Below are 12,500 nucleotides of genomic sequence, written 5' to 3' on the forward strand. Positions count from 1 at the left end.
ACGCGCGGTTCCATTCGGAGGGTGGGAAAGGGCCTCCGTCGCCCCACACACACACACACCGCGTCCTTCCCTGGGGAACGGCAGCCTGGCCGAGGGAGAGGGGGAGAGGGGACGCAGGGGGAGAGGGGAAAGCAGGGAAGCGGCGGGCGCAGGCAGCAGCCCCTACGCCACGGAGAGGAGGAGGGCAAGCGGGTCCAGAGGACTTACGGCTTGTTGGCAAGCCTCGACCGCCTCCTCCACGAGAAGTTCTCTCCCGCCTCGCCTACTGCCCCCCCACGTGCGCTTTTTCCAAGAGGAAAAACTTTCGCTCCCTCTCCTCCCCGCGGCCCCCCTCCCCTCACTGCTCGCTCAGCTGGGCCCGGGGACGCAGAGGGACCCCAGCTAGCCAGGCGGGCCTCGGGCGCCCTGAGCACAAAGTGCCACCCCCCCGCACCCCCACCAACGTACTTGCCTTCTGGTGGGTGCTGGTGGGTGGCCTCGGCCTCGGCCGCGGCAACAAGCAAGGGCGGCACATACTGCTTCCCGCTCAGAGTCCTGTGACCTGATTGGAGGCAGGGAGCTGGGGGTGGGGCTTGCTGGGTGGGTGCACGGGGTGTTCCTTCCTCTTTCCCGCCCCTGCTTCCTTCCCTCCCCGCAGAGAGCGAGAGCGAGAGTTTGCGCACAGGGGCGGACGAGCGGAGACCCGATCCCCGTCGCCTTCTGCTTCCTTCCCTCCCCGCAGAGAGCGAGAGCGTGCGCACAGGGGCGGACGAGCGGAGACCCGATCCCCGTCGTCTTTTTTCTCTCGCCGGATTTCAGGCCTGTCACCGGGCGGGCAGTGTAGAGCCGCATGCGGCTCCGGAGCCGCGGGTTGCCGACCGCCGGGTTAATGTGAATACTAATGGGCCTAGTCCAGCTTGCAAGTGTCAGTAACTGGGCCTTACTGCCTACATGGCTCTTATCACCTTCAAGGCCAGAGTAAAGGATGTGATAATTAGCTTTTCTTGGGAACCTGTAGTCCATGCGATGGGAGGGGGGAAAGGAGTGATGGCACAACCTTCTAGAGGGTTCCAGCAAGAGCGTGTTCTGATTGGATCTGAACCATCACCTGGCACCAGATGGCTCGAGACTAGTAATTGGGCTAGGAGCCAGAGAGACACCATGCTAACTTCATGATTCTGGTGGACTGAGGCCTGGACTATGATATGCTTGGCTACGTAGAGAACGCATAAGCCTCTGTCTTTGATCTTGAGTCTTTAAGATTGTGCAATCTAATACAAGGTATTAATGTGTTAACAGAAACTTAGCCTCCTTGTTTTTCCTCTGTTGCATGGCTTTAAGTATTTAATAAACTTCACATAATTTTACCAGAGTCTGATTTCTTGTGCACATTAGCCCTGGGAACCCACGGGGTCAGGTTTGGGCTTCCTGACAAGAAGATAAAATTAGGTAAAAAATGGGAATCCCAAGATTATTTGTACTCCTTAACACATGATACTATTGCTTTGCTTTTAGACAGTCTATTAAAGTTTTTTTCAAGTTAAATTAGTAAGTAAATGTTGGTGGTGGAGTGTCATCAAGTTACAGTTCACTTATGGCGACCCTGTAGGGTCTTCCTTTTCCAGGAGGAGAACCTGTAGGCATACCAGTCAAAGCTGGTTAAAGGAATTTTTGGACTACCAACAAATCTAGGTATCTCACTTCAAATACAAATTTAATAAAATCCCCAAACAGAGAAACTGCTCTTACAAGATAGTACCACCTGGTCTAGGATAGGATGATGCTTTAATCCATAGGTTCCCAAATTTATTTGGCCTACCACCAAAAGGCTGGACTATTCTTTCTTTATGCTTCCTCAACCCCCTTATTTGTATTCAACGCCCCCCAATTGCAGCCAAGGCTCTGACCGCTCACCTGGATTGTTCCAGCACCCTCAGGGGGTGGTACTGCCTACTTTGGGAACCAGTGCCTTAATCCCTAATCCGTTCCATTATAAGGCAAGACTGAGCTTTATTTTACTGATCCTCATCTAGCCCATTATCACCTCTGAATACCTACTCGGAACATCCAGTGCCTCATCCAGAAGCACAAGTGCCAAGCAGCTGTGTAACTTTCCAAGCACCACCTTCTGCTATGGATCTGCCAGACAGGAACCAGAGCGCAGTGGCCTCAATACTCATCCCCCAAACTAATTCTAGGAGATACCATGGTCAACAGCACCAAAGGCTACTAAGAGGTCCAGCAAAAAAAAAAATCACACACACCTCTTTGTAGCATGTGTCATGGCAGCCTAGACAATCTCTTCCTTCAAAGAAGCATGGACTAATCCCTGCACCCCAGGAAGACGATGGACCAGGGGTGAGCCAAGAAATGGTAGGCTTCCTCTCAAAGTGCCTTGTTCCACACCTCAGGCTTCCACAACTGACATTCACCCAAGCCAACCATGACCACACTACAATCAGATAACATTCTGTAACTTTCCTAGAAGCAGCCAAGACCAAAACAGACTAATTGAAAATGATCTGTCATTTGTTAGGAAGAACTGTGACTTAGCAGCATCCAGCTGTTCAAGAAGTTGCACAGTGAGGCAGCCATAGTACCTTGTTTTGAAGTTTCCAAGGGAATAGAAATGGGCAGACTTCTGTTAGGAGACTGGGCAAAATGATCACATTCTTTTAAACCCTGGAATGTTGTGAGTCTACCACCAAAAGCTTTTGAATATCTCTGAATGTGCAGAAAGGCTCTCATGTATTTGTAACTGCTTCTGGCAAAGACAGAGATGCTTCATTGTATATATACCTCCAGTGGGCCAACACCTCTGGTAGTTAAGTGTCACTCTACAGCTAAGGCACAGTGGCTATGTCTGTGAGCTGGGAGCCTCCCTTTCTAGTTGACCAGACCAGAGGCAAGCCACTCATCTCTACCTTGACCTCTGTAAAAGGGAAGTAACAACACTGGCTTACCTTAGAGGACTGCTGACATGGTTACTGAATACGTACTTCAAACACACATGGATTCCACCTATAATTTCCATGGGGGCAATGTTTGCCAATTCCTTTTCCTGCAGCAGCCCAAAACATCCCCAAAATGCTTCTCCTGGGGGGGGGGGTGTCACAGGAATAGCTGGGGGTGAAATCAGAGGTCTCCTGACACTGCCCCCCATGGAAATTCTAAGCAGGATCCAATCCACCATAAAGATAACCAAGGTGCACAATGCACATATGTGTCTGGAGCAAATAGTTCCAAGAGTGAGCCTTACTTATTGTTCAGTGCTCCTCCTTGATCACAGTCACATGGCCGGCATCCATCCATATCATTGCTCAGCCCCCAGTGTTCAGGCTGCAAGATAAGAACAGGCCATTATTGGTAAAACTTGAAAAATTTCAGGAAGTGCAAAACATCCAAGACAGTTCTGAGCACTGATAGCAAAACCATCTGCCTTATAGGGTGTTATACATGAAGCTGCCTTATACTGAATCAGGCCACTGGTCCATCAAGATCACGATTGTCTCCTCAGACTGGCAACAATCCTCCAGGGTCTCGGGCAGAGGTCTTTCACATCACCTACTGTCTGGATCTTTTAATTGGAGATGCTGGGGATTGAACCTGAGACCTCCTACATACCAAGCAGATGCTCTACCACTGAGCCACAGCCCCTCCCTTCAAAAGAGTCTCTCTCCCTCTAATCCACTATTCTTCCAATATTAATGTATGAGCCTAGAAACCATCCAAATGACAAGCAGAGGGATGGGGGGGGATTTTATCCCTAGGACCAGACAACAAGGTTACACTTACCTGCAACTGATGTTCATTGAGGTCTCTTGTGTGCAGGCACACAGTGGGACTGCACCGTGCTGGTCTACCACTGCAAGATTTTCTAGTTTAGAATCATTACGGGCATCCGTGTGCCATTGGAGCTGTTGTGAACATTTCCTTCCCAACGGTCACAAAGTCCAACAGCACAATGCCCCTTTCCCCTTCAGGTCTCTCTGAGCCCCCGCAAGCATCTGATGACATAAGCTCATAGAGGGCCAGGTGGGAGGAAACATGTACCTGCACAGAAGACCTTGATGAACATCAGTTCTAAGTCAGATTCTAAGTCTATGTGAAAAGTTTAAAACTCTCAATTTCTGGTAACATGTGAACTGTAGTTTGTGAAAATATTAAGTTACCTCAGAATTCTTATTGATTTACCTCAGACGTTTACCCATAATTTCACCTGACCTTTCCCCCTGTCATTTAATATATATTTTTTTAATGTTATAAAGCCTGTTGTGTGCCATTTCAGAAATTAAGAGGGTGTTCTTATCTCTTCCCTTAAGTTTCTGGGCTGAGCCAGCATAAAAATACAATAATGTGACAGGGTGGGACAGCCATAGATCTTCAGAAAAAGAAGAAAATAGACATAGGGGCTGCTCAGTCAGAAAGGAAGAAAAAAATGGAGGGAAAATCCTGCATCTGAGGGAGGGAAAAGGGTGAAGATGTCATAGCAGACTAATTCCATAACTCTCCCACCATCTCTAGGAATCCTTCTAAAATCAGAAAAGCCACCACTCCTGGTGATTCAGAATACATATGCGACAAAATTTTATTCTTTGGGTGCTGAGAGGCAGGGGACACATCAATCTCCAACGACTTAGCCATGCAAAGCATCTGCTTCGCATACAGTCTGAGATACTCTGATGGTGATGAAGATAACCCAGCACCTAGACTCTCATCAGCAAATGGGTCCGAAGGAACTTCTGAGCTCCTTTCAAATATAATGGTAGTATCTTCCCTTGACTCCTCATCTGACTCAAACATTGGATCCAGAGATCTTGGGACATATGAAGATTGCACCAGTACACAGACTCCTGGAGGATGATAGGTCTCTGTTGGTTCCATTCTTGAAGCCATCTTGTTGTATTCACTCCACTCTTGTAGATAATGAGGAGATCTAAAGTAAGGCCATGGAGCTATAGGGGAAAGATTTGGTGGCTACGGAGCTGAAAGTGATGACCCCTGATGCTGCATCGGATCCAATGGAGGGATCGGATCCATTCCAATCTCCCCCTCCAATAGAGACAGCACCGGCAAAACAATAGATGGCATTCTAGGTAGAGGTTTGGGGGGTGGGTCTCTCTCCCCTCTCAATTCCTTTGTCAGAACTGACTTTGCCCAGTGACACTTAATCTCCGACTTTGCACCTTCCCTATGTTTGCTCTCACTCTTAACTTTCTTAGCCGGTGGTTCTGAGCAGGGGTCTTGTTGTAGAAAAAGAGCTGCCGGAGCTCATTAGCATAACTCATTAGCATAACTTATTTGCATATGCCACGCCCCCTGACATCACCGGAAGTGACAGAAGGCCACACCCCCTGACATCACCGGACGTGTGTCAGAAGGCCCGGCTACTTACCCTCCTGCTTCATCCTCATTCCCAAACGGAATGAGGATCGAAGCAGAGGGCGGGGTAAAGAAGGGGGCGGGGCTTCACCACGTGACCGCCCCGCCCCCTAGAGGTTCTCTTCCGGAGCTCCGTACCTGAGAGCTCCCCCCCGACTAGAGCCCTGGTTCTGAGAGACTTCTTGGAACCGATGGAGATCAGGTTTATGCACTAGATGGTACTTTGTCTCCCTCCAGAACTGATGGTGCGGACTTTGTGGACACCACTGCCGGTGCTTTCAACTTCCCGGCAGCTAGAACCAATGTGTCAAGCATCTCTGAAGCCTGCAGGGCTTTCTCCCATAGTGCCACTTTAAAATTCAATGCTCTTTCAAAGCGGGCTTTCTGTGTGAATCGCTGACAAATTTCACAGCTGAGTTCACAACCTTATGGCTCTTGCCCAGGCATATAATATTTGTTCATTGTTCATTCATCTGTGCCATCTTTGTCTCACATTGGGTGCATTTCTTGAATAAGCTCTTCTGAGACATTTGAGGATCTGACTCCCTCTTAGAAAATTACCACCAAAAACTGCTGTTGTGGCCAGGCAATCTATGAAGAGAGGTTTTTCCCTGCAATCCAGGTTTGCTAGATACAATCTGTCAATTTCTCTCTTAAAGCTGGTACAAAATGATGACAATGCTAGAAGACAGACCTAGGCTGCGGTCAGATGTGCAGTTTGATCTGTTCCTGTTCCCTTATGGATTTAAAATACACGATCAGACAGCAACATCTTTCTGTCATGCCCCAGCTGTCTGCATCCCCCCCCCTTTACTGCATGTTTCTTTGGTACCTGTGAAAGTCCGGTTCTTTTGGGCTGAGCTAGTTTCAAAACAGATTTCCTGACTGGTCTCTTGTTTTCCAGCCACCCTTTTTTTAACTACTTAGTGAGGTGCACTTAGTGAGCTGCATATTCGCACTTCTCTCTCTCTCCCCCTCTCCCACAGGGGCTTCTCAAAATTGTGTTTTCTTTACAAAAACTTTCAAAGACGCCTCTGTACTTCAGCTTTTTTCTGTGCTTTGAGGAAAGGGTTAATTGAAAAGATTAGAGAGAGAGAGGACGGCAGTGAACTACATATCCCAGCAGGCTCATCAGTACTTGTGTGCATGCTCAAAGGAAAAAAAAAAAGTGGCTTACAACCCCACTCCCTGTCTGCTGCATCTGATAGCTCAAGGACGGGGTGAAAACACTTTGAGGGGGTAAGTCTGATCAGAATTCTTCTGTTACAAAAAACCCTGGATCAATTAGGGACAGGGCCACAATGGATCAAACTGCATGTCTGACCACAGTCCTACTCTGTCATGGAGAAGAAGGAACTGAAGGGGGAAAGGGCATTATGCCGTTGGACGGTGTGACTGTTGGGAGGGAAACGTTCACAACAGCTCCAGTGGGCAGGCGGACACCCCTAATGATTCTAAACAAGAAGAAGATCCTGCAGTGGTCGACTTGCATTGGGACTGCACAGAAGACAAAGATGAACCATGCCTCTTCTTCCAAGGTGCGCTGTTGTTCACCTATCTATAGCAGAACTATAAAAACAAAGGGGTCACAGCCTCAAGCACTAACACTGGCTTAGCTGCTTTGGCTCTTAATAAACAGCCTGTGCAAAAAGAGAAGCTTAAACCCTTCTGGTGCAATATGACACAAGAATCAGATCTGTGGAACCCTAAGAGGAAGACGAAGAAGAGATTGGATTAATAGCCTGCCCTTCACTAGCCAAGGGAGTCTCATAGCAGCTTACAATCTCCTTTCTCTTCCCCTCCCCACAACAGACACCCTATGAGGTAGTTGGGGCTGAGAGAGCTCTTTCGAGAACTGTTCTTGAGAGTACCGCTCTGAAAGAACTTGTGACTGACCCAAGGTCACACCAGCAGCTGCATGTGGAGGAGTGGGGAATCAAACCCAGTTCTTCCAGATTAGAGTCCGTGCTCCTAACGACTACACTAAACATGACAAGCCTTAGAATTGAAACTCCACAGGCTAATGCTTGCAACTTTCATGAAAGTAAACATTGTACCATAAGAATTTCTTATATAATATGGTCTCTGAAATGTTGACGGCTGGTACAAACCAATTCACAAGCTCCGCTCTCTGACCCCCACCATCTGAGGTGAAGCAGGTGGCAAACAGAGGCAGAGCTTTTTCTGTAGTGCCACCTCACTTATGAAACACACTTCTCCTTGGGGCTTGCCTGGAGTCCACACTACTCTCCTTTACGCACCAGGGCAAAAGGTTGCTGTTCACCCAGGCTTTTATAATAAGGGGCCGATCTCTTAACATCATTTCTCTAGTATGCTTTTTAGCCTGAAAACCATTTGATGCTGTTCATGGTTTGTTTTCAGGCTCTGAATGAGTTTCTAAACTTCTAATGTATTTATCTGTTTATTAGGCTTTATTTTGTAAGCTGCCTCAGGCAGGTTCCCTGGAGAAGTGGCATAAAACTTATCTAAATATATAAACCAATAAACAAACAGATCTGGCTTTCTCCAGAAAAATATCTACTGCTTAATTTTAAGGATTTTCAATTAAGTTTTATACTAGACAACTTACCAGGCATTCATCACAGCGCCTTCCTGTAACAAGACGCTTACAATAGCAGCTTCCTGTCTCCGAGTCACAAGGATTCCCTCCCGGAAGTGTGCCCAAGGGATTACATGCACAAGCTACATTAGGAAACACAAGCATATAAAACAGAAGCTAGGTGTTATGTTTGTCATTTGCACAGCATGTAATGTAACCAATTTACTTCTAAATCACCCCCCCCCCACACACACACTTTTCAGTGCAGGGACTTACTGGTAAATTGCTTTACCTATGTGACCCCTCCTGCATTGAGTAATACAAAAATTACAATCAACACTAATATGCAATCACATTAAAAAATGGTACAAAATAAAAATACAAAATGCAGAATTAACGACAAAAAATTACAAATAAACTAAGTGAGCCCATACTCAAAGAAGTATAGAGAGTGACAGGGTAAGTAAATAGTAAGTAAAGAGCCAGTTTAGTGTAGTGGTTAAGTCTGTGGACTCTAATCTTGGAGAACCGGGTTTGATTCCCCACTCCTCCACTTGCAGCTGCTGGGATGACCTTGGGCAAGCCATAGTTCTGTCAGAGCTGTTCTTCCAAGGACAGTTCTCTCAGAGCTCTCTCAGTGCCGCCTACCTCACAGGGTGTCTGTTGTGGGGAGGGGAAAGGAAAGGAGTTTGTAAGCTGCTCTGAGACGCCAAGTGAAGGGCAGGGTATAAATCCAATCTCCTCTTCTTCTAAATACAAATATATGTATATATTAATTGGACTTCTAGCCTACCCTACCCTGCAAGCAGGCGTAGGGTGGGTTACGACAATTGATAAATACATAATGCAACTTCTAAAAAACATTAACCAGCAATAAAAACATCAATAAATAGCAATAGTAACAATTATAACAATTGATGGCATCAGCAATTATTCCGTATCTGAGTGTTCCAGTGTAGATTCCCTACAGTGGGTGTAGGGTGCAGATGGTTAATAGCGCTAGACTGGGAAATTCCTGGAGATTTGGAGGGTGGAGCCTGGGGAGGGACCTCTGCAGGGTATGATGTCATAGAGCCCACCCTCAAGGCAGCCATTTTCTCCAGGGGAACTGATCTTGGTTGTCTGAAAATCAGTTGTAAAAGTGGGAAATCTCCATGCGCCACCTGTAGGCTGGCAACCTTAGCCTTGTACAAAATAATGGATGTCTGCATTTTTCTTCCTTTTACACTGCTGGAAGAAAAAGTAAAGCTGAAAATTCAGGGAAGGGAACTGAAATATCCCAGAATTCTCCTCTCCCACAGTTCCCTCCAAGCTTTAAAACCCCGCAAAGACTATAATACATATTAATATCAAATTTACATCCTGGTTCTCTATATAGGCTCTCTGGACAATAGATTTATAAAGGAAAGTAACGACTTCTGTTGAATTAAATTTGATTAATAAAATCAAGGTGTACAGAGTTAACTGCTGAAATCTGTGTTTTTATGTTTACTTACACTGACAACCAAGAGGATTGTCTCCACTTAATCCAAAGAATCCTTCTTTGCAGATATCACAACGTTCCCCTTCCACAAATAACTTACACCGGCACTGGCCGGCAATAAGCCCAGTGGAGAAGTCAGTGTAGCGGTCACATATCCCACCATTCTGGGAGCCAATTGGATCACAGTTGCATGCTAAAAATAAAAAGCAGAAACACTTTAGTCCACAAACCACTGGACAGAGGGCTCAATCCAGAGTATTTTTTTCTGCAAATGGGAAACACTTCTGGCCGCAGAACAGAACTTTCCTGCCTTCCCTTCCCCATTGCAGGCCACTGATCTCCCCAAAGTTTTGATACTGGGGGACAGAGGAGACCCTCAGGAATGGCATGGGGGCAATTCGGGGGTCTGTAGGTGGAAGGGTGGTTGGCAGAAATCACATTAGCATAATATGTAGTCTGGATCCAACACAGAAAACATATTGCCAAACATATTACCCGGAGGCAGCTTTGGAAGGGATGAGGGCTAACAACTTGAAACTTAATCCCAACAAAACAGAGGTACTGCTGGTGGAAGGAAGCCCTGAGCCAAGAGATGGGTTATCCTTTGCTCTGGATGAGGCTGTACTCCCCCTAAATGAGCAGGTACACAGCTTGGGGGTGTTCCTGGACCTTTGCACCAGTTTCGGCTGGTGAGCCAGTTGCAGCCCTTTCTGGGCAGAAAAGATCATGCCACTGTGGTGCATGCCCTGGTAACATCTAGATTCGATTACTGCAATGTGCTCTACATGAGGCCACCCTTGAAGACTGTCCAGAAGCTGCAGTTGCTACAGAATCCTGCGGCCAGAGTGCTAACTGGAGTGAGTTGTAGGAACCATATCACCCCAATCTTGTTCCATCTGTACTGACTTCCGATTTGCTTCTGGGCAGGGGTCATTTCGTAGAAAAAGAGCTAGGGGAACTCATTAGCATAACTCATTAGCATATGCCACACCCCCTGACATCAGGGGCCCGGCGGTGGACCTGCAAGGCCAGCGAGAGTGCAAGGAAGCCCCGCCAAGGCCCTCCCTGGCCCCAGGCAGGCAGGGGTGGGGAGAGGCAGGGAGGAAGCAACTTACCCTCCCTCTTCTCCTGCCTCCTCCTGGCTGAATGAGGGCCGGAAGCAGGGCGGCCGGAAGCAGGGGGCGGGGCTTCGTCATGTGCCCCGCCCCCCGCACCTCACCCGGGGGAACTGCGTTCCCCCGCGTTCCCCCCCGAAATGACCTCTGCTTCTGGGCACAATTCAGAGTGCAGATATTGACTTTTATTTTTATTGCTTAAACTTCTAAAATATGAATCCTCTGCTTATCTAAAACCATTGTGTACCACTACTTTAAAATTTTTATTATCTATATCCTTTCCCTCAACCACTGAAATGAGGAATTACAACTATTATCAAATATAGATAGCCTTTCTGAAATATACATTAATTCCTGAAACATTTCCATTTATAGCTTTCAGAACAAAAGTGAAACAACAAACCTTCAAAATCACAATGATTAATTTCATTTGTTCGGTTGTACAGTCCTATCAATGCACATGGCAATCTATTCAGAAGAAGACAACTTGCTACCTCAGAGAACTTACAATCTACAATTCACCATAATGGAAACAACATGAGGAAATGGAGGTGGGGGATAAACAGGGGAAGAATTATGCTAAATATTAGTGAGAGAAAGAGAGGAGTAAATGATGAGGCCTTTGCCAGGGTGCCTTACTGACTGTGTTTCTCATTGATTGAGACAGGCCCATCATTGTACTTACGTTCACAAATGTTGGGGTCCCGGATATCTCTCTCTGGATGTTGGAAGTAGAAGGGTTTGCATTGCTCACAGTTACGCCCCACAGTATTATGCTGGCAGTCATCACACACTCCTCCACTGCTATTTCCAGTTCCCAGGTACACAGCCATATCAAAATGACACTGTGTAGAATGTTCATTGCAATTGCATTCTAAGTAAAAATAACAGATTCCAGGTGATGACCAATTACTTTAAAACATTAAGTAACTGCATTTTAAGGGACTGAGCATATGGTAGCTGCCTAACTAGACTAGACTACTGTAACGCTCTCTACATGGGGCTGCCCTTATCGCAAATTTGGAAGGTACAACTGGTGCAAAATGCTGCAGCCAGGCTGTTGATGGGCCTCCCAATATGGGAGCACATTCAGCCTGTGCTGGAGGCATTGCACTGGCTACCAATAGCATATGGGGAGGGTGGGGTATAAATTAAATTAATAAATAAAATAAATAAATAGATACCGAATTCGCTTTAAGGTGCTGGTTCTTACCTTTAAAGCCCTTTATGGTCAGGGAACTACATACTTGAGGGACCGCCTTTCCCCACATGTTCCCCAGAGAGCACTGCGTTCAGGGTCTCAACACCGACTCATCCTTCCCGGACCAAAGGATGCCAGGCTAGCTACAACCAGGGCCAGGGAAAACGCCCTGTCCCCTGAAAGTCTTAAAGCAGCCTGAGCCACCCGCACAATATTAGATCTGGATCGACCACTAGGATGGCACGGAAGTCTGAGCACCATCCCAAATGTAATGTTAAACTGTTATCTGCTTAATGGTAATTGGATTATTATTGTTAGCACCTTTTAATGTTGTAATTGTTATATGGTTTTATGATCATTATACTGTTTTATTATTCTTTTTATGCTGTTGTAAGCCACCCTGAGCCAGTCATGGCTGGGAGGGCGGGGTAGAAATGTAATAAATAAATAAATAAGGTAAATCTATATTCAACTGTACACAACTTTGTCATTCCTTCCAAGTTGCTTTGTGTTACAGATAAAGGAGAATGAAGTAGAAAAAGCTGGTGTGACGCTTGCTCATTGTCATGAACCAACCTGGTTTAAAAAACTGGAAGAATCATGCTTGCAGGTCTGATTTTGGTTGCAGAATTTATTTTGCAGGCTAGCTTTACTCTCTGGTGTTTTGTTGTCAGGCTGGCTTTTCTTTTCATCACACCACCACAGATGCAGCACGAAAGCTCCCCACACCCGATTCCCTCCTTATGGCTCAGGGGGGACGGGACTCGCAGGGGGGAAATC

The 12,500-nt window shown here is 46.6% G+C and overlaps 1 protein-coding gene across 1 annotated transcript in view; it reads right to left on the reverse strand.

Annotated features, from left to right (window-relative positions):
• LAMB1 (laminin subunit beta 1) overlaps positions 1-12,500 on the reverse strand; it is a 98,602-nt gene that overhangs the window by 58,833 nt on the left and 27,269 nt on the right. The window contains exons 9-12 of the mRNA XM_015422523.1: positions 11,205-11,393; positions 9,418-9,597; positions 7,952-8,064; positions 3,239-3,318 (exon numbers count right to left, since the gene is read on the reverse strand). Of these exons, the coding sequence (XP_015278009.1) occupies positions 3,239-3,318; positions 7,952-8,064; positions 9,418-9,597; positions 11,205-11,393 (562 nt within the window). The remainder of the gene's footprint in view (positions 1-3,238; positions 3,319-7,951; positions 8,065-9,417; positions 9,598-11,204; positions 11,394-12,500) is intronic.

The sequence above is a fragment of the Gekko japonicus genome, unplaced genomic scaffold, assembly GCF_001447785.1.
Source record: "Gekko japonicus isolate JY-2015 unplaced genomic scaffold, Gekko_japonicus_V1.1 scaffold1338, whole genome shotgun sequence".
NCBI lineage: Eukaryota > Metazoa > Chordata > Lepidosauria > Squamata > Gekkonidae > Gekko > Gekko japonicus.